Source organism: Sinocyclocheilus rhinocerous, unplaced genomic scaffold (genome assembly GCF_001515625.1).
Source record: "Sinocyclocheilus rhinocerous isolate Xijiao unplaced genomic scaffold, SAMN03320098_v1.1 scaffold265, whole genome shotgun sequence".
NCBI lineage: Eukaryota > Metazoa > Chordata > Actinopteri > Cypriniformes > Cyprinidae > Sinocyclocheilus > Sinocyclocheilus rhinocerous.
The window spans coordinates 24,427-44,369 of record NW_015645861.1 but is presented as its reverse complement, the minus strand read 5'-3'; the positions used below and the strand labels follow the sequence as shown (position 1 = coordinate 44,369).

General features: G+C 34.5%; 1 protein-coding gene across 1 annotated transcript in view; it reads left to right on the top strand.

Annotated features, from left to right (window-relative positions):
* Positions 1–19,821, top strand: part of LOC107706929 (myocyte-specific enhancer factor 2A-like) — a 26,744-nt gene extending 6,923 nt beyond the window's left edge. Inside the window, exons 2-11 of the mRNA XM_016510784.1 lie at positions 3,571–3,740; positions 8,045–8,248; positions 11,819–11,953; positions 13,093–13,270; positions 13,811–13,870; positions 14,963–15,105; positions 15,236–15,262; positions 16,728–16,845; positions 16,953–17,079; positions 19,779–19,821. Coding sequence (XP_016366270.1) covers positions 3,687–3,740; positions 8,045–8,248; positions 11,819–11,953; positions 13,093–13,270; positions 13,811–13,870; positions 14,963–15,105; positions 15,236–15,262; positions 16,728–16,845; positions 16,953–17,079; positions 19,779–19,821 — 1,089 coding nt within the window. The 5' untranslated portion in view covers positions 3,571–3,686. The remainder of the gene's footprint in view (positions 1–3,570; positions 3,741–8,044; positions 8,249–11,818; positions 11,954–13,092; positions 13,271–13,810; positions 13,871–14,962; positions 15,106–15,235; positions 15,263–16,727; positions 16,846–16,952; positions 17,080–19,778) is intronic.
* The last annotated feature ends 122 nt before the right edge of the window (positions 19,822–19,943 follow it).

Here is a 19,943-nt window from a genome sequence, read left to right as displayed (position 1 = left end):
TTCACATTTTAAGTATCTTCATTTTTAAAATAATTTCAAACATCAGTATTCAATGTTTTATGTTTAAAATATCAAAACATTATGCATTTGTAACTGCAGGTTAAAGCACTCCATGTCCCTCTGAGCTGAATTAAATAGTGTGTGAATACATCTAAATGCCACTTCAGATGCAACTTCTGCAAAGATAAATTTGATTGATACTGGTTTCATTTGTTTGGGAACAGCCTAAATGTCTTATTATTCTAATTGACTGATTAAATGTAACAATTTGACTCAAAAGATGCACACTTTTAGAAAAAATGGCTTTACTAAAGGTAAAAATGCCCATAAAAGGTAAAATTCAATTTAAACTTATATGAAAAGATTCATTTCTTTTCACTGATGTGAACTGACCACACAGAATGAAGAATATCAAAAACTGCAGCTGTCCATGGTAGTCAGATATCAGCACAATAACACACTTGGCAAAATATCATCTAATTATCGTTATCGAAAATATCCCAAAAAATATAGAGATATTATTTTTTTTCAATATCGCACACCCCTAGTTGCAACTTTATATCTCAAAGTCGTGACTATAATGTGACTCATATTTTGACATTTTTATTTCACAATTGCAACAAATGCTTCTCACAGTTGTGACTTTATATCTCGCAATGTGAATTCATATTTTACAAATATGAATCTAAAGACATACACTTTCAGTTTTCTTTTTTTTTTTCAAAAACATAAAAATAGGCAATACTTTTATTCAGCAAAGACATTAAATTGATTAAAAGTGACAGTAAATACATTTATAAAAAAGATTTAAATTTCAAATAAATGTTGTACTTTTGAACTTTTTTCAAATCAAAGAATCCTGAAAAAAGACCATTTCTACAAAAATATAAAGCAGCACAACTGTTTTCAACATTAATAACAAAAATAAATGTTTATTGAGCAGCAAATCAGCATATTGGATGCTGAAATTTCAGCTTTGCATCACAGGAATAAATTAAATTTTAAAATGTATATTAAAACAGAAAGCAGCTGTTTTAAATTGTACTAATATTTCACTATATTATTATTTTATACAGCAAATAAATCAAATAAGTGCAGCCTTGGTGAGCATAAGACACTTCTATCAAAATGTTGAAATTTACTATAAACTTTTTTACTCCAAACTGGCTTTTTGCAGAAGTTCATCAGTCTGTTGTGAGTTATAAATAAACCAGTCCAGAACTCGTACAATTAAATCCTGATTACATTTCCAAAAACACAAGAAACTCAGTGTTTTGTAAAGCAGTCCGTCTGAATACATTTACAAAAATGAATGTTTCTGACAGTAATGATGTAAAACAATGTCGTTAAATTACATCATAATAGAAATAACTGCTTATGCAGATCTTCTTGAATGGCAAAAACATGGAAATATAATAAAATGTTCAAAAACAAAGAAATAAGACACATGAGGCCCCTGAAGCCAGATGTTTTGCAGAACGTAGCTGTGTCGGCCTGCATTTATTATGGAAACAATCACACAACCCTTAATGACTAGACAAGCCCTAGTAGGTTAGATGCAGTCGTCCTCATATAAGACCACAGGGTATAATGCCGTGTCCATGTTTTGTGTAGTGAATTATAGTAAAAATGATTTATGTAAAGAGGCCAGGCATTTACTCAGCTCCAGAGCACGGCTATAAGCAAGATTATGGCATGTCTGTGTGCTGTGGGACAATGCCAGTTGTGTTTCTGACTGAATCGCATTGGTCTGCTGGAAACATTTATCTGTTTTAGTCACTCATTGTAAATGGTGTTCATTTTCATCTGTGCAGCAGCGCATCTTTCAGTTCCTTTCATGAGAGTGTCGATGAATTAAACAGACTGTGAGAATGGAACTCAAATTAGTGATGATTTGTCTCATTTGAGTCGGTTCTTTCTAGTGTTTCAGTCAAACCGATTCACAAAGCCTTTTGAAGTGAAGTACTGATGATTTATGTTAATCTATGTTATATATATATATATATATAATATAGTGTGTGTTTTTATATTATGTTGTGTTTTATATATTGTTTATGTTGCACTACATGACCTTTTAAATTGCCTTTAGTGGACAAATAAAGTGTTTGAATTGAATATATATAATTTTTTCATGTATTTCTTTTTTTCCAGATGTATATAGAAACAGTATGCACCGAATGAATCAAACCTGCTTGTTGTTTGCATTTCAGGAAAAGTGGTGTTTTATAAACCACAGATGCAAACCCTCTTTAACAAGAAAATATAACTATGCAAAGTACATTAATGCAAATCCTGGACAGCAGAGGAGTTACAGTGTGTCTCACCGCTGCTGTGACATTCACTCGTAAATTTGCATGATGAATCTCTTAGCATTTGAATAGCATATCATTCCTGCATGCATTCCCTCTCTTTTACCATAGGTAAATTATTAACAATGAAACATTATGAATATTGTCTTGTGAAAAATATAAAAAATATATACATTTTAAATATTTTATTTTTATTCCAATTACATGTTAAACATACAGTCTTAGTAAACAGGCCTATACAACTTATAGGTATTCCTGTAGCTCAAACAGGGAATGCATAAATTGATTTTAAAAGTTGTATACCTTGATTGCTTGATTGCAGTTTATGTTGCTTTTAATAAAAGAGTCTGCCAGAAGCATAAGTGTGAAATACGAAATGCAAATTTGAATGTACAATCCTAAACATACAAGATACAAAATGTAAAAGCATTGCTAAAATATACAGTGTTATTTTATAGCACTGGCTCCTTCTATTTTTCACTTAGACAGAGTTGATAGATCATATGTATGGCATCTCGTTGGTTGCCCTGGTAACTGTGGAGATGAGCGGGAAGGTGTGAAAGTGCAGGGTGTTGTTCCTTTGTCTTCCATCAGATCTCAAGATCTGCTCCTTCACTGAGAACATCAGGCAGGAATTCTCTAAAAACAGGGTTGTGAGGAGGAACTGCTTTAAAAAGCCATTGTAGCCACTTTATATGAGCTCCAGAAATAGTTGGAGTGACGTATTTGTGATCTTTTCTTATATTTCTTGGGAAGCATTCTGAGTGAGGAGTAAATACAAGCTAAAGTAAGTTTCTCTCTTGGGGATGTATATTGCACTGAAAGGTAATGACAGGCTGTGATGTGTCAGGATTCCCCAGATTACATGTTGTAGTTTCAGATTTATGTGGGATTGTGGTAGATTATGCGCACTAGTAGCTGTATGATGTGGTTTTAATGGGCTTTAAAATAAGATGGCTTGAATCCATGTTAATGAGAAATACTGTTAAAGTACTTGTGCAGTGACTTTTCCTGCCCCCATAATCCAGTGGGTTTAGTATAATACTGATGCTGTTTACACCAGCCAGCCAGCAAATCAGATTACAAGAGAGATCGTGAAAATGGATGAGTTCAGAAATGTGCCAGCGACACTGAAATATTGCTTGCAATTTTTTTTAATTCTTCACTCACTTTTGTATTTTTCTCTGTGCTGTTTATGGTATTTATGGAAATTCTGTACATGTTTGTCATCTTGCCTAACATCTCCTTGCATCTCTTGCAGGTTCTGGTGTGGTGAAGAATGCAGAGAGGATGCAGTAAAACCAAAACATAATCTATCACAATCACTGAAGAGTAAAGAGGATTTTGATTTGCAAAGAGAGACAAAAGGAAGTGACAATGGGGCGAAAGAAGATCCAAATTACTCGCATAATGCATGAGAGAAACAGACAGGTGAGACGAAGATGTCTGCTGCATGAATCCAGACTAAAACTGTAGTAAAGAAAAATGTTAGGTGCTTTCCAAGTCAGCTACTAGATGTTAAAGATAAATGTGCATTTAATTTCAGTAATTTGTGAAAAAAAAAAACAGTTCAAAATGGTGTTAAAACTCTTATTCAGCAAGAATGCATTAAATTGACCAAATATGACAGTAAAAGCAGTTATGTTAAAAGAGTTCTTTTTCAAATAAATACACTTTAAACTTCCTATTCATTAAATAATTATTTGAAATAATTATTGTATCACGGTTTCCACAAAAAAATATTAAGCAGCACAACTGTTTTCAACATTGATATTAATAAGAAATGTTTATTGACTGATTTCTGATGGATCACATGACACTGAAGACTGGAGTAATGGCTGACGAAAATCAGCTTTGCCATCACAGGAATAAATTCGATTTCAAAATATACTATAATATAAAACGTATTATAAATTGTAATAATATATCATAATATTACTGTTTTTTATTGTATTTTGATCAAAATATTGCAGCCTTGGTGAGACTTCTTTATCTTTAAAAATCATTTAATAATCTTACTTTGTGAACTGTAGTGTATTTTTGCACATAAATCAGCCATAATCCACACCAGTCTGTAGATATCAGCATTAACTAGTATAAAACTACTTTTTTTTTAAGATTTATTTTTGGCGTTTTATGCCTTTTATTTAGATAGGACAGTAGGTCGACAGGAAGCAAAGTGGGTGAGAGAGAGGGGGGGGTGGGATCAGAAAAGGTCCACAAGCCGGGACTCGAACTCGGGACGCCCGAAGCACAAATGCGCTACATGTCGGCGTGCTGCCCACGAGGCCATCGGCACCGACTATAAAACTAGTTCTTACTCAGAACTGGTTCCATTTTTTTAATAACCAAATTAAAACAAGCATGACCTTTGCAATTGATTCACGAGCAGGTAACTATTATAAACCGCATTTTTTGAAGGAATTGGTCAAAAACCTACTTAGACTTACAAATCAGACACAAACATTTACGTTATAAGTTTGAAGTGATTAAGTGACTTATTCAGTGACTCGGTTGGAGCGTTTCGCCACTGAACCACAGTTCGTTTTGTAGTGCTTCCTTTAAAGGGTTAAAAATGGAATTGTTAAGCATTCAGAATAATTCAAATACTTTTGATTCTAATCCATAATCAACAGCATCTGTAATCACTGGATACAAATGTTTATGACACAAAACAGTGACTTATAAATCAGCTTTGTAGACCATTGGAGCAGTAGGAACGTCCCACACCTTCATTCCTAACATACATTGATTTATATCTGTTCAAATGTTCGCTCAGGAGCGCCCCGTGTCTCTTAAGCGTGTTTAATGAATGGACAGGTCAGACTCGGGGTCTGTCGTTGTGGGACCGGGCTGACCCTCCTCCCTGCACACAGGAGCTCTTGTCTGGGTTCCTCAGCGGGCTGCAGTCCCTGTGGTGTGTAATTAGAGCAGTTAGAGCAGTTCTGGGCCCCACATCTCTCATTAGGACACTGGTCAGTCTGAGGGCTTGTACAGTGTCTCTCTCTGCCCCTGACGGCCATCACTCACACTAAAACCACAGGGACAGGCCTGAATTTACCCAGTCTGCACTGGAATGTAAGTTTAAAATACCAACCCGCACCACAAACCCTATCTAGTCTGGGCGCTCTTGTTCGGGAGAGTATTTTTGGTACACACAGTGTTTTTGATCAGTGATTTACACTGAAGGTTTTGAGTCAGTGACATACATACTGTATGTACGTAGAAATAGGTTCCTGTGTACATGAATAATTCCTCTGTACTGTATGTTGTTAGGTTGGTGTTAGTTTACTATATAGTTGAAAACCTTGATCTATTTTAAGTGCTAGCATGATGTAAGAAGCCCAGTGACTTCCTGTTAGCATTATCATTAGAAAAAACGTTTGCTTTTACCATATTTTTTGAATGTTTTAATCTTATGTTGACCAAGGTAATATTGTGAAATATTATTACAGTTTTAAATAACTGTTTGCTATTTGAAAATGTAATGTATTCTTGTGATGCAAAGCTGAATTTTCTTAGCATCATTACTCCAGTCTTCAGTGTCACATGATCCTTTAGAAATCATTCTAATATGCTGATATTCCATTCAGTTTACATTTATTATTATTATTATTATTAATGTTGAAAACAGTTGTGTTGCTTAATATGTTTTTGTGGAAACGGGGTTTTCAGGAATCTTTAATGAATAGAAACGTCAAAAGAGCAGCATTTATTATCAATAGAAATCATTTGTAACGTTATAAATGTCTTTAGTGTCACTTTTGTCAATTTAATGTGTCTTTGCTGAATAAAAGTATTAATTGCTTTCAAAAATTTTACTGACCCCAAACTTTAAAAATGATACTGTACATGATAGTACATCAGATGGTAATTTCATGGTGTATATGCCATCTGAGTACTGTATTTATATACAGTAGTAGGGTATGTATGTATATTGTACTCCAAAGTGTAAATAACATAGCATTAGAACCATATCCAGAAAAACATGGTATTGCCATACTTCACTTATTTAAAAAAAATGACATGTACCATGATTGTACCATAGTATTCCCGGAAGTACCATGTTAAAAAAGTACATGTGTACTGCCAGTTTTTTTCTTTTTATGGTACCATGCTCTAAAAACATGGTAAAACCGTGGTAATTTTGGTACGGTTGTCTTTCCAATCTAATATATTATGTTGTTGTTTTCATTCTTTTTGACTCTGATTACTCTTGGTCCACATTGTACATAACTTGACTGTAGTTTGGTTGAAATAGTTTTTTTTATCCAAAAGCACTAATCAATCCTCTGTAAGAGTCTCTGGAACGCTGTGTTTGAGCATTTCTAATGTGATTTTACACTGTGACATTGACAACAAACACGGAAATAATTTGTTCTCAGTGTTTCATGTACTGCTGTAAGAATTTGTCCCTCAGCTGTGAAGTGGCAGCAAGCTTGAGATTCCTCAGGGAGGGTGATAATTGGCAGGAAACATGAGATGATCTGGCAACCCTGACAGCTGGACTTCTTCCGATACTATTAATGAGCATACCCTCAGAAAAAAAAAAACAGTACAGTACCATAGTAGTTTCTGTAAGAATATTAAAAGCTTGAGGTTGTATGAAATATTACATATACTGCCATTTAAAAGTCAGATGATAAAACATACAGTAAAAGCATTAATATTGTGAAATTATTACAAATTTAAAAGCACTGTTTTCTGCTGTAATATATTTTAAAATGTAATTTATTTCTATATAGCAAAGCTGAATCAGCATCATTACTCCAGTCTTTAGTGTCACATGATCCTTCAATAATCATTCTAGACTGATTTGCTGCTCAAGAAACATTTATTATTATCAATGTTGAAAATAGTTGTGCCACTTAATATAGGGCTGTGCAATATATCGAAATTATCGAAATATCGCAAACGTACATATCGCAATATGCATATCGCTACAGCTTGCAATATTTGGGGCCATGAACAAAAGACAAAGAGAAAATCACTCACTGCTCTTACCTAAATAACTTTTGTAGCTTAAATAAGAATCAGTGCATATTGAATTCATAGAGTAAATACTAAGCAGTGTTGTATTTTTCCTTTTTATTATTCAGTTCCTAAACTCATGTTAAAATAACATTTTTATGTAATGCTCGAGTAAAACACATATCGTTCACTTTCAAAAGTTGTTGTAGGGGTGCTTTTTTATTAGAATCAGAATCAGAATGAGCTTTATTCACCACTTAAGTGTGCGCAAACACAAGGAATTTGTTGTGTTTTTACAGGAACTCTTGGTACATACATACATACAAATAACCATATATATATGACACAAGATAGTTCACAGAACAGACTCAGCAACAGCTGAGTAAAACTGTTTCATCTGAGCATGTGGCACTTTAAGTATTATCGTATCGCATATCGAATATCGCATTATTTATTGAGTTATCGCATATCGCATTTTTCTTCAATATCGCACAGCCCTAACTTAATATATTTTGTGGAAATTGTATGTTTTTTTTTTCTGGATTCTCTAATTAATAGAAAGTTGAAAAGAGCATATTGACATTTTGTTATTATATCCATAATTTGTTTCCATAATCTAGCTTTTGTCTGGACAAAAGCAATTATAACCAAATCAGTCAACAGTGAACAGTTCTTGATCAAGTTACTTGAACTCCTTTTTGATATTCATGACCACAAGGATAACATTTCTAACCTGCTTAATATTTCTCCTGTCATTTTCCTAGGTGACGTTCACAAAGAGGAAGTTTGGTCTGATGAAGAAGGCGTATGAGCTCAGTGTCCTGTGTGACTGTGAAATAGCCCTGATTATCTTCAACCGCTCCAATAAGCTCTTCCAGTACGCCAGCACAGACATGGACAAGGTCTTGCTCAAGTACACAGAATACAACGAACCTCATGAGAGCAGAACCAACTCGGACATTGTAGAAGTAAGTGGCTACACACTTCAGCGTGTGAAGTTCAAAAGCAGAATAAAATCTCAATTGCTATTTGTTGTAATATAATAACCGGTATTAAACTGACTGGTTTTAATGTGCTCCCATGTATATTTAAAAATGCTCTTATGACGTTTCACAGTAGTGATCTTGATTCACTCTGAATCTTATGACCTATATCTGATTTCACAGAACGGCCTTTAACAGATGACACTAATGCATGTAGTAGCAGTAGCATCTGGAGATGCGGGCTGCTTTTACTGTTGCTGTAATACAGTTAGCAAACTGTTGGGCCGCATTTCAAGCATGCAGGCTGAAGTAATTATAGATCACTGTCTTCAGTGAGGCATGTGCTCAAATTACATCTTCATTTTCACATGCATTTGCTCTGTTTACAATTAACATGTGATGCTAGCCAAGGTTATTCCGTGCTTTTCCTTTTACCATGTTATATAGGCAATTGTCATCTGTGTTTACATTGATTCATAATTGCTTTCATCCAAAGCGACTCATACACCACCTGTCAGAAGTTTGTATTACGATTTGACGAGTCTCTTATGCTCACAAAGGCTGCATTTATTTGATCAAAAATACAGTAAAACAGTAATATTGTGAAATAATATTAAAATAATTGTTTTCTGTGGAAGCCCGTTTCTGCCACAGGATAAAAAAAATGTAATTGTGATTTTTATTTTTTTTATCTCACAATTCTGACTTTTTTTCCTTGCAATTCTGAGAATAAACGTCTGGCGAGAGTCAGAAAGTCAGAATTGTGGTATAAAAAGTCGCAATTACCTTTTATTATTTTGTATTCCATAGCGGAAGCAAAACAAAACAGAATTGTGAGATAAACTCAGAATTCTGAGAAAAAAAGAGTCATAATTGCAAAATGTAAAATCAGAATTCTTAGAAACAAAGTCAAAATTGCAAAATATAAACTTAGATAAAATCTCAGAATTGCGAAATGTAAAAGTTCAAATCAGAGTTACATTTTGTTCTAAAAAAAACAAAACTTTTCACCAAAAATACAGTTTTTTTTTTGTATGTGCAATATTTGTTTGCAATAAGCAATGAGACTTTCTGTAGAGATACCAGGTTTAAAGTGAATGCATGTTCAGCGTCTAGCTATCTGTAGCTAAATGCTGGTGCTGAAGTCGTGTGAACAGATTTTGTGTGAGTGGTGCTAATTGGTTGTAGCTAAAAATAAGGATCCAGTCTTATCCAACATTCATACTGAGGAAACCTGAGATACTATCAGTCAAGGACGTGGCTTTCGTGGCGAGTGCTGCTCTCATTAGCCTCCATCACAAATCACTTACGTGTACCAGAAATGCATTTCTGAATCAAAGTTATGTGTGCTGGTCTCACATTAGCGTACACACTTACTACTGAGGTTGTGATTTACAGTATATTAGCATGCCATATAGCCTATAGGAACTTTGAGCTTAGTTGCCACTTTAATTTGATATTCAGACATTCAGAGATTGATAAGGAAGGTTATCTAAGAAAATTAATAAACCTGCCTCTAAGTTACAAATAATTATACTTCAGTGTTATAGGAATAGTTCACCCAAAAATGACAATTTGCTGAAAATGTCCTCACCCTCAGGCCATCCAAGATGTAGATGAGTTTGTTTCTTCATCAGAAGAGATTTGGAGAAATGTAGCATTACATCACTTGCTCACTAATGGATCCTCTGCAGTGAATGGGTGCCGTCAGAATGAGAGTCCAAACAGCTGATAAAAACATCACAATAATCCACAAGTAATCCACACCACTCCAGTCCATCGATTTACATTGTGTGAAGTGGAAAGCTGTGTGTTTGCAAGAAACAAATCCACTGTTAAGACGTCTTCAACTTTAAACCAGTGCTTCCAGCAAAAATACGAGTCAGTAATCTATAATATTGCTTTCTCCAGTGAAAAAGATGTCTCGTCTAAATCAGGAGAGAAATATGCACAGATTAAGTTACAAGCGAAAACAGTCCAAAACGCTTCTAAACAAATATGTTGGTGGGTTTTTATGTAAGAGAACAACAGGGGATGGATTTTGTCATTGGAGGAAGCGTTATTATGGATTATAAACCCTGGTATTTTGCCCAGAAACAACGGTTTGCTGTGGTTTGAAATAACTTAGTGATGGATTAGTTTCTTTCAAACACAGCTTTTCACTTCACAAGATGTGGTGTGAATTACTTGTGGATTATTGTGATGTTTTTATAAGATGTTTAGACTCTCATTCTGATGGCACCCATTCACTGCAGAGGATCCACTGGTGAGCAAGTGATGCAATGCTAAATTTCTCCAAATCTGTTCAGACGAAGAAACAAACTTTGGATGGCCTGAGGGTGAGTACATTTTGAGTTTATTTTCATTTTTGGGTGAACTGTTCCTTTAAGAGAAATGCAAATGTCCAGTTGCAAAGAAAAAAATTTAAATGCAATCTCTTCCTCAAGACAGATTGAAATGAGATTAAATGGAGAATTTTGCTTTAGCCTCCTGCGTCTCATACAGTATGTGTCTCCTCTACAGTTTATGAAGAGATTTAGTTGAGATTTGTAAGAGAATATTGTGTAATTTTTGTGTTTTATTGGAGATCGACCATAGCGGACCATTACGCATTGATTACTGAATGACTATACCTAGGAAATTGGTCATAAATTGCATTAACTCCTTCAACCTGGACGTCCTGGAGCCGATGATGATGATTAGAATAGGGCAGATCCTGACACATTAGTCAAAATCTTCACTGCATATCTTTTTGGTTTTGATTTCCATATGATTAGCGCTTAGATTTGTTTCCAGATTAATAGAGAATCAGAACCTCCTAGCTGAACTCTTTAACCTCTATCTCAGACATAGGCCCAGTTATAACATTAAAGCACAGAGTTACAGCATTACAGACGCCTGAGGATGAGATAGGCTTCTGATTTCCATTCACTCTCATAAGGGCCCTTAAACCGCTGCAAGAGGGTCCTCAATCTACTGTCCTGCACTTTTGCTTTGGCACTGACTGTAATATTCAGTAATAGGTAGGAAAATATTCTGTATGGATATAATACCTTGATGACATTTGCCTAAATGAGCAGTATATAACTGAGTTAAATGTATGCAATATTGCATCCCATAATGCAATGTACTCAGCTTGCCTTTTTTCATTTCCAGTGTGATAAGAGATCATAACTGGATGGCAACTGTTAAATTAAACATTCAATATGATGAGGTCACATGACAACAATATAAAACATAATAGTGTCTACTTTTTTACTTCCTATTTAAAAAATAAAACACACATACAGTGTAGCTGAATAATATATTTTGTATTTGGTTTATAGTTAATCTCTTATATATCATGCTCATTTGATGCTGTTCCAATATTATGTCTGCAGTGTGCACTCCATCCGTTTATAGTAAAAGGTGTTTTCAAAGAAGAAGAATTTGCATTTTTGTACTACTATCAGACTAGCCTTATATTTGTATATTTTTGCATATAGACATTGAAAATCATAGTGAATGTTAGAGTTTTAATGCCATCATACTGTTCTTCTTTGCTGCTCCTTACAGGTGCTGAACAAGAAGGAACAAAGAGGCTGTGACAGCCCAGATCCAGAAGCTTCATATGTCCTCACGCCTCACACGGAGGAGAAATATCAGAAGATTAATGAAGAGTTTGACAATATGATGAGAAATCACAAACTTGTGAGCAGTGTGATGCATGTTTTACGTCTTGGCATCCCTGTTAGACTACACTACTGTTCAAAAGTTTAGGATAGGAAAACGTTTTTTTCTCTCTTTTTTCCCACTTCCCTTGTGCTCACCACACCACCTTAGAAACTACATAGCAACACCTTTACAACCACTCTAGCAACCACAGTACAGTACCCACCTACAGTAGGTATCAACACTGTAAAAACAGCCAAAACACGTCCTTGCAACCATCCAGAACTCTAGCATTTGCACAGGTGACCACTACTAATCAGTGCTGGGTAGTAACTGATTACATGTAATCTGGATTAGGTAATCAGATTCCAAACATTAAGTACTTGTAATTAGATTATATTACATTTTTAAAAATTCTCATTATCAGATTACAGTTACTTTTTTATGGATTACATGATTACGTATTATTCACACAATAGCAGTAAATTATTCAGAATTTATGGATTCACCCCTGCCCTTATTTTTTTTTTTCTCGATTAAATTATTTTTTCTATATGAACCTACCACTTATATACATGAGACTAATTATGCAAAGTAACTAAACACTGCTGAGCATAGCTGTGAAAAATTATGTCTTCATCATATCCAGTGGCCTTTACTAATTATTAATATTGGAAGTCTGAACAAAAATATTTCAAACCTGGAAGACTTTGTCCATGTAATGTCATTAATGTTTGTTCATTTAATGTAGTGAGTGATTCCCAAGGTTTTGACATTTTTATGATTTCATTAATTATTAGCTTTTCATTAACACCCTACATTTTTTTTTTTTTTTCACAAACCCTAGTTTGGGATACCCTGCTGTAATATAATGTTCAATGCTTTTCTTGATATTGTTAATTGTTGTTGAAATATATTTTCTTTTATTGATTTTTTTATCTTTATTTATTAATTTTTTTAAGTCTTAGTGACAAACAAGTTGGGTCAAAAGTAATCAAAAAGTAGTCAGACTGCATTACCTAATATGTGTAATCCAGATTAAGTTACTTACTACAGTTTTTGTAATGTAATTTGTAATCAGTAACGCACTACGATTTGTAAGTAATCTACCCAGCACTGCTACTAATCTAATTTATCCCTTCACATCTCTCTCACATCTTCTTCTTTGTCTTCATCAGCCGGCTGCTCTGGGTCAGCAGGGTTATTCGATACCGCTGACTTTGCCCGTCACCAACCCCACCACGCTGTCCTACAGCACAGACAGCTCTCTGGACACCCCAGTGTCCCTCAGCGGGACGAACATGCTGTCTCTGTCCTCCAACAGCCTCCAGAGCAACAACAGCACTGCTGTCATGGGTCAGTATCTACTGCACATTACCATCACTTTTGAATGCGATACCATCATGATGTGGTTTCCCGGACATGATACATGATAATGCGTGCTGTACAATAGTAATTCCATGTTATGTTTTGAAGTAGCTTGGAATTCCATGTAAATACAGTGGTTGATATGCTAATCGTTCCTTTCCCTGGTATCAAAATATTATAGCATTGCCATTGCTTTGGTTCAGTCAAATCAGTCATACATCCAGTTGTTCCAAACCTGTAAAAATTAGCTTTAGCTCCTGGACACAAAATAAGATATTTTGAAGAATGTTGGTTGACGGTAGCCATTGACTTCCATGGTATTTTTTTCCCTACTATGGAAGTCAGTGGCTACCGTCAACTGTTTGGTTACCAACATTCTTCAAAATATCTTCTTTTGTGTCCAACATCTGAAAGAAATGAATTCAGGTTTGAAACAACTTGAAGGTGAGTAAATGATGACAGAATTTTCATTTTTGGGTGAAGTGTCACTTTTATCAGTCATATGAAGTTTCATTTTCATATGTTCAGATGGCATGCCAGGTTTCTCAGACATCACTCTTCCAAACGGTGTACACTCCAGTCATGTGGGTAGGTACTTCCTTTTTTGGTTAACTTATACAATGTGCCCGAATGTAATGATTAAGTTTCTCTAAGGTGTCAGTCTGTTTAAAGAACAAGCATTAAACATGTGATTTACTTCCCTGCATGCTGTGCAGTTCTACTTACATGAGAGATCAAATTACAAACCATTCACAATGTGAATGTTTTTAAAGAGCTGGATGTGTATATAATTTACTGTAATTTACTGTATTTTGGGCATGAAGCCATCAGTTTTCACTATACTGCAGTTATTTATGTTGCATATAAATGAAAGTAGATGAGAATGTGGCAGATCCTGTATGTGTGTTTATACAATATGTCTTTGTGTGTTAATCCTTGATGTTGATTGGTGTGGGCAGGATGTGAGGTCACGACTTCATGCAGGACAAGCTGATCTTTTTATTCATCACTAGTCTTTTCTGCATTTCTGATTTGTCTGTTAATGAAATGCTCCAGGTTAAAGACAAGTGAAGCTCTGTATCTTATAAAGATCTAGAGCTTCACTTCTCTTTAAGCTCTGTAGGCCTATATGCTGTCGTTTACTATAGAAAATAATTTTGATGTTTCTCAGTTAAAAACTGAGAATGTGTTTAAATGGTTTAAAGTCAGAAATTATATTCAAATGAAATTGTATATAATTGACAAAAAATGACTACATGAAAATTAAATACACTGCCATTTAAAAGTTTGGGGTCAGTTTTTTATTATTATTTTTTTTTATTTTATATTTTTCTTCAGTAAGGAGTCTAAGGACACATTAAATAATTTGAAGTGATAGCAAAGACATTTAAAAGGTATATTTCTCAATATTACTGTTTTTATTGAAGTTTTGATCAAATCAATGTAGCCTTGATGAACATCAGAGACTCCTTCAAAGATTCAAAGAACATTCAAAAATCTTACTGACACCAAACTTTTAAATGGAACTGTACATGTCAATAATATTTTTCAGTTTTTAAAATTATTTTGTCATCATTGATCCTGCCCACCCAAGGTTTACGTTTTTGACAACATCAGTGCACAGTTTTAATCTATACCTCAGTCATTAATTAATATCCCTTTTTGCTGTGCCTCATTCAGCTAATGGCTTTGTTGGCGGTTCAGAAGGAAACAGTATGGGAAGAGTCGTTTCTGCAAAATCTCAAGCGTCGTCTACATCGGGCCGCAAACCTGATCTCAGAGTGCTCATTCCTCCTGTGTGCAAGGGCACTGCTTCTTCACTGGTGAGAGTTTCTTTTGTCTGCCATCAGCTACAGATCTGTAATATGTCAGTGAAACATCCTGAAATCATTAGACAATGAGAAAGTATTGACCTGTCTGAAACTGTCCTTCCTTAAATCTATTCCTTGCAAGCCGCCAGAGGAAGGAGAGGAACATTTGGTAAGGGCAATTTGATAAAGTTTTATTCAGAAAAGCTTTTAAAAAATGACTCATTAACTAGGTCATAAAAAATGTAAGAAAATCGGCTGTGATACAGCTAGCTAATGTTTAACAGTTAGATGCTATGAGGCCATCTAGTGGTTCAGTGAAACATCACAGTCAAAGCTTACACCGAAACCTTCATAAACTGCTCTGTTTATGGTTAACTCAAAACTATATAATATTAACTGAAAACCTAGTCCCAAAGATTATTTAGACAATTAAGAGATGTATATTGCTTTGTTCTGTTTTTTGTTTTGCTTTGTTTTGTTTTTTGCCGTTCTGTTCTTTTATTTTATTTTGTTTTGTTCTGTTATGTTTTCTTGTGTTTTTTTTTTGCTTTTTTCTGGTCTGTTCTGTTTTTTTGTTTTCTTTTTGTTCTGTTCTTTTATTTAATTTAGTTTAGTTTTTTATTTGCTATGTTCCGTTTTGTTTTATTTTGTTTTGTGTTCTATTCTATTCCATTATGTTTATTTAATTTTATTATTTTGTTTTGTTTTTCATTTAATATAGTGTCATTTAGTCATTTTAAGTGTGGTTGAAGTTGCCCAAATCTGTTGTTGTTTATGTTAGCTGATTAGTGGCACTTATTCATAATATCAGCTCCAACTCTGCATTATTTTGCAAAGGGATTTATGTTAGTCTGCTTACTGTGACAGTGCAGTATGATATACCAACATCGATGGTGCACTGTAAAACCGAACAGTGAAATTAATTAAATGAAATGAGTTAACTTCACTCAAATAATAATGAAAGTTCATTGAACTTAATTTTTTACACAAGATTAACATAGAGAGACATAAGTTAGTACTTAAATGTTGTGTTATGTTAGGATTTACATAGGTTTCTGTTATGTTGGTTTTGTAGTGTTACCGTTGTGGTGAAGAGTAGAGCCTGTGGTTAGGTTGAGGATGGACAGCAGAACTTAAAGACTATTTATACTGCATGTTGTTTCACTATTTACATGCAAGTATTGTGAGTCTTTTTGATAACTACATTAGTACGTGCCAGTGTGCTGTTGCTAACTAGCACTTAACTATAAAGATCTGAATGAATGTGCTGTTAATGGAAGCAAGTTGTATATAATTATCATTGTGATGAGTGGGGTGGGATCGTGGAAGCGAGGCTTGGCTTGGCTCCCATGGCTCTCAGCCCCGCCCCAATTGTCATAAAAATTTTAAGCTCTACTAACTTTCGTTCGTTTACTCAAATATTTTGAGGCAATAAGTTTCCTCAAATGTTTTGAGTATTCTTAACTTACCAGGTTTTACAGTGTGGTTAATATAAAATATTCAAAGGATTTCATTTTTGAGTAAAATATGAAAATGAATGAATAGGGAGCATATCATTTTACTGTTATCTGTTTTGCTCCACACAAATCAACCACTGTTGTTTGCACCATGTTCATTGTTTATTTAAACCTTAGAGAATAGACTACTCTCAGTCCAACCAATCACTGACCACACCCGTGGTATCCGTGGCAACCCCCAGTCTACATCCCCAGGGCCTTGTGTACTCAGCCATGACATCATTTTTCACTACAGGTATATAATTGACCTGTACATAATACATCATATAATACTATTTGATTCTGGACCTCATGACACTGGTGAAAGGCTATTCTACTATTTAACTCTTTCATTTTTTACAGATTTTGCCTTGAGCAGTACAGAGCCCAGTTCTTTACATAGCTTCAGTTCACCAGATGCTGTCACATCAGGAGCAGGGTCTTCATGGAAACACAGTCATCATGGTCAGCCAGGCTTCAGTGCCCAGAGGTGAGGATGTGGGATTGTGGCATGCATTTCCTTCATTCACCTATTAGTGTTAAATTGTTAAACCACAGAAAGATTTTATACCTAATTTGAAATGTACTTCATACACTTTACATTACATCTGCTGAAAGAAAAGTTCAAAAGTGGAATAAATTACTGGTACATACTGGTCAAGGGTCCAGCTAAACGTCATACCAGTTTGAGAGTGTTTTTTTTTTGGTTCAAAAGGGTCTAGCACAACTATAAATACACAACTGCGTTCACAAACCATTTAACATTTTCCCACCCACTGTTGTTTGTGAGAACAAAATGAGAAGGTTGTTTCAGGGGCAGTTACATTTATTCTTTTTGTTAACATTTTATTCTTTATGAATCATGCACAATCAGACCAGTAATATGTGTTAAAAAATATTATATCAATTTTGATTCAATGTTGACTTCAAGAAATACACTGTCATTGAAAAGGTTTAGGATTGTTGCACACCGTTTTCTCTGGTTTGTTTTTTTGCACTGAACACTACTTGAAAGTCGTGTTTAAAACCATAACTTCACTAGTTTTAAATTTAGTCAAAGGGATTTTCTTGAGTGATCAATACTCTTTGCATTATGCTTGTCGATTCATTTCTGCAAGAATGCAGCATAATGCTTTGAGTTACATTTTAAAGTCATTCAGCACTCTATTGCATCAGTAGATGCAAAGAAGATAGAGTAAAACATATTTAGCTGATTCAAGAGGCATCTGATCAACCTGGGGTGCCCCAAAATATGATGATATGTAATATACAATGATATAATCACTGCAACTTTACAGTTACTTGATCTTTTTTAACCATTAGGTGACAGCACCCCTAGATACTATGAATTATTAGTGCATCAAAACAAACTAAACTGCATTTATTCCTCCAGTAGCCTATGTAGCCTCACTTGAGACCGTTTTCGTTTGCAGACTGAATTTGAGCATATTTGTCATTCTCATAACGTCAAAGACAGATTTCATGCACAGCGCAAAGAAAACATGCAAAGAGTTTGTTTATATCCCAGTTAATGATAACGTTATCTCAGTCACAACTGGAAGAGAATTATAGCATCCGGACTGTTGTGAGAAACTCTTATCACAATCTGATCCATGTGACTGACAGATTACAGCAGCCTTGTTTTAAAGAACGACCCCGTTGGGCGACAATCAACAATTTCTCATGTGACAGTGAGCATTATGCTTGTCGATTCATTTCTGCAAGAATGCAGCATAATGCCTTGAGTTACATTTTAAAGTCATTCAGCACTCTATTGCATCCGTAGATGCAAAGAAGATAGAGTAAAACATATTTAGCTGATTCAAGAGGCATCCGATCAACCTGGGGTGCCCCAAAATTCAAAAGGGTCTAGCACAACTATAAATACACAACTGCGTTCACAAACCATTTAACATTTTCCCACCCACTGTTGTTTGTGAGAACAAAATGAGAAGGTTGTTTCAGGGGCAGTTACATTTATTCTTTTTGTTAACATTTTATTCTTTATGAATCATGCACAATCAGACCAGTAATATGTGTTAAAAAATATTATATCAATTTTGATTCAATGTTGACTTCAAGAAATACACTGTCATTGAAAAGGTTTAGGATTGTTGCAATTTTTTTTTGTGTCATTTTTTGGAAGTCTCTTATGCTCATCAAGGCTGTATTTATTTGATCAAAAATACAGTACAATCTTTTTAAATATTTTTTAAATATTATAACAATTGAAACTAACTGTTTTCTATTGTAATATATTTTAAAATGTAATTTATTTCTGGGATGCAAAGCTGAATTTTCAGCATCATTACTCCAGTCTTCAGTGTCACACGATCCTTCAGAAATCATTTTAATATGCTGATTTGCTGCTCAAGAAACATTTATTATTATTATCGTATCGTATTATGTTGTTCTGCATACTATTTTTGTGGAAACTGAATTATTTGATAAATAGAAAGTTCAAAAGAACAGCAATTGAAATCTTTTGTAGCATAATAAATGTCTTTATTTTCAGCTTTGTTTTGTTTAGGATGCTTTGAAGGACAAAGATGTATTGCATCTTGGCAAAATAAAAGTATTAATTTCTTAAAAAAAATAAAATATCTTACTGACCCCAAATTTTTGAACATTTTTGTAAATAGCATACTAATAACCATCCTTGTTTATATCCCAGTTAATGATAACGTTATCTCAGTCACAACTGGAAAAGAATTATAGCATCCGGACTGTTATGAGAAACTCTTATCACAATCTGATCCATGTGACTGACAGATTACAGCAGCCTTGTTTTAAAGAACGACCCCGTTGGGCGGCAAACAACAATTTCTCATGGGACAGTGAGTGTGTTTCTCCAGGGGGCGCTTGGTGGCTCAGAACGCAGAATTCTCCATTGAGCCCCATTCAAATCTCTCGTATCGTATTATGTTGTTCTGCATACTATTTTTGTGGAAACTGAATTATTTGATAAATAGAAAGTTCAAAAGAACAGCAATTGAAATCTTTTGTAGCATAATAAATGTCTTTATTTTCAGCTTTGTTTTGTTTAGGATGCTTTGAAGGACAAAGATGTATTGCATCTTGGCAAAATAAAAGTATTAATTTCTTAAAAAAAATAAAATATCTTACTGACCCCAAATTTTTGAACATTTTTGTAAATAGCATACTAATAACCATCCTTGTTCTCTGCAGAACCACACAACCTCAAATTCAGGCTTCTGACTCCACCAACTAAAACGTAAATAATGGCACTGAGGACCATTAATATCGATTAAATGCACAATTGATATTTAAATAAACATCTATTTTTTAGACCCAGCTTACCTGACCAATTATGGACAACTTCCGGGCCAGTAA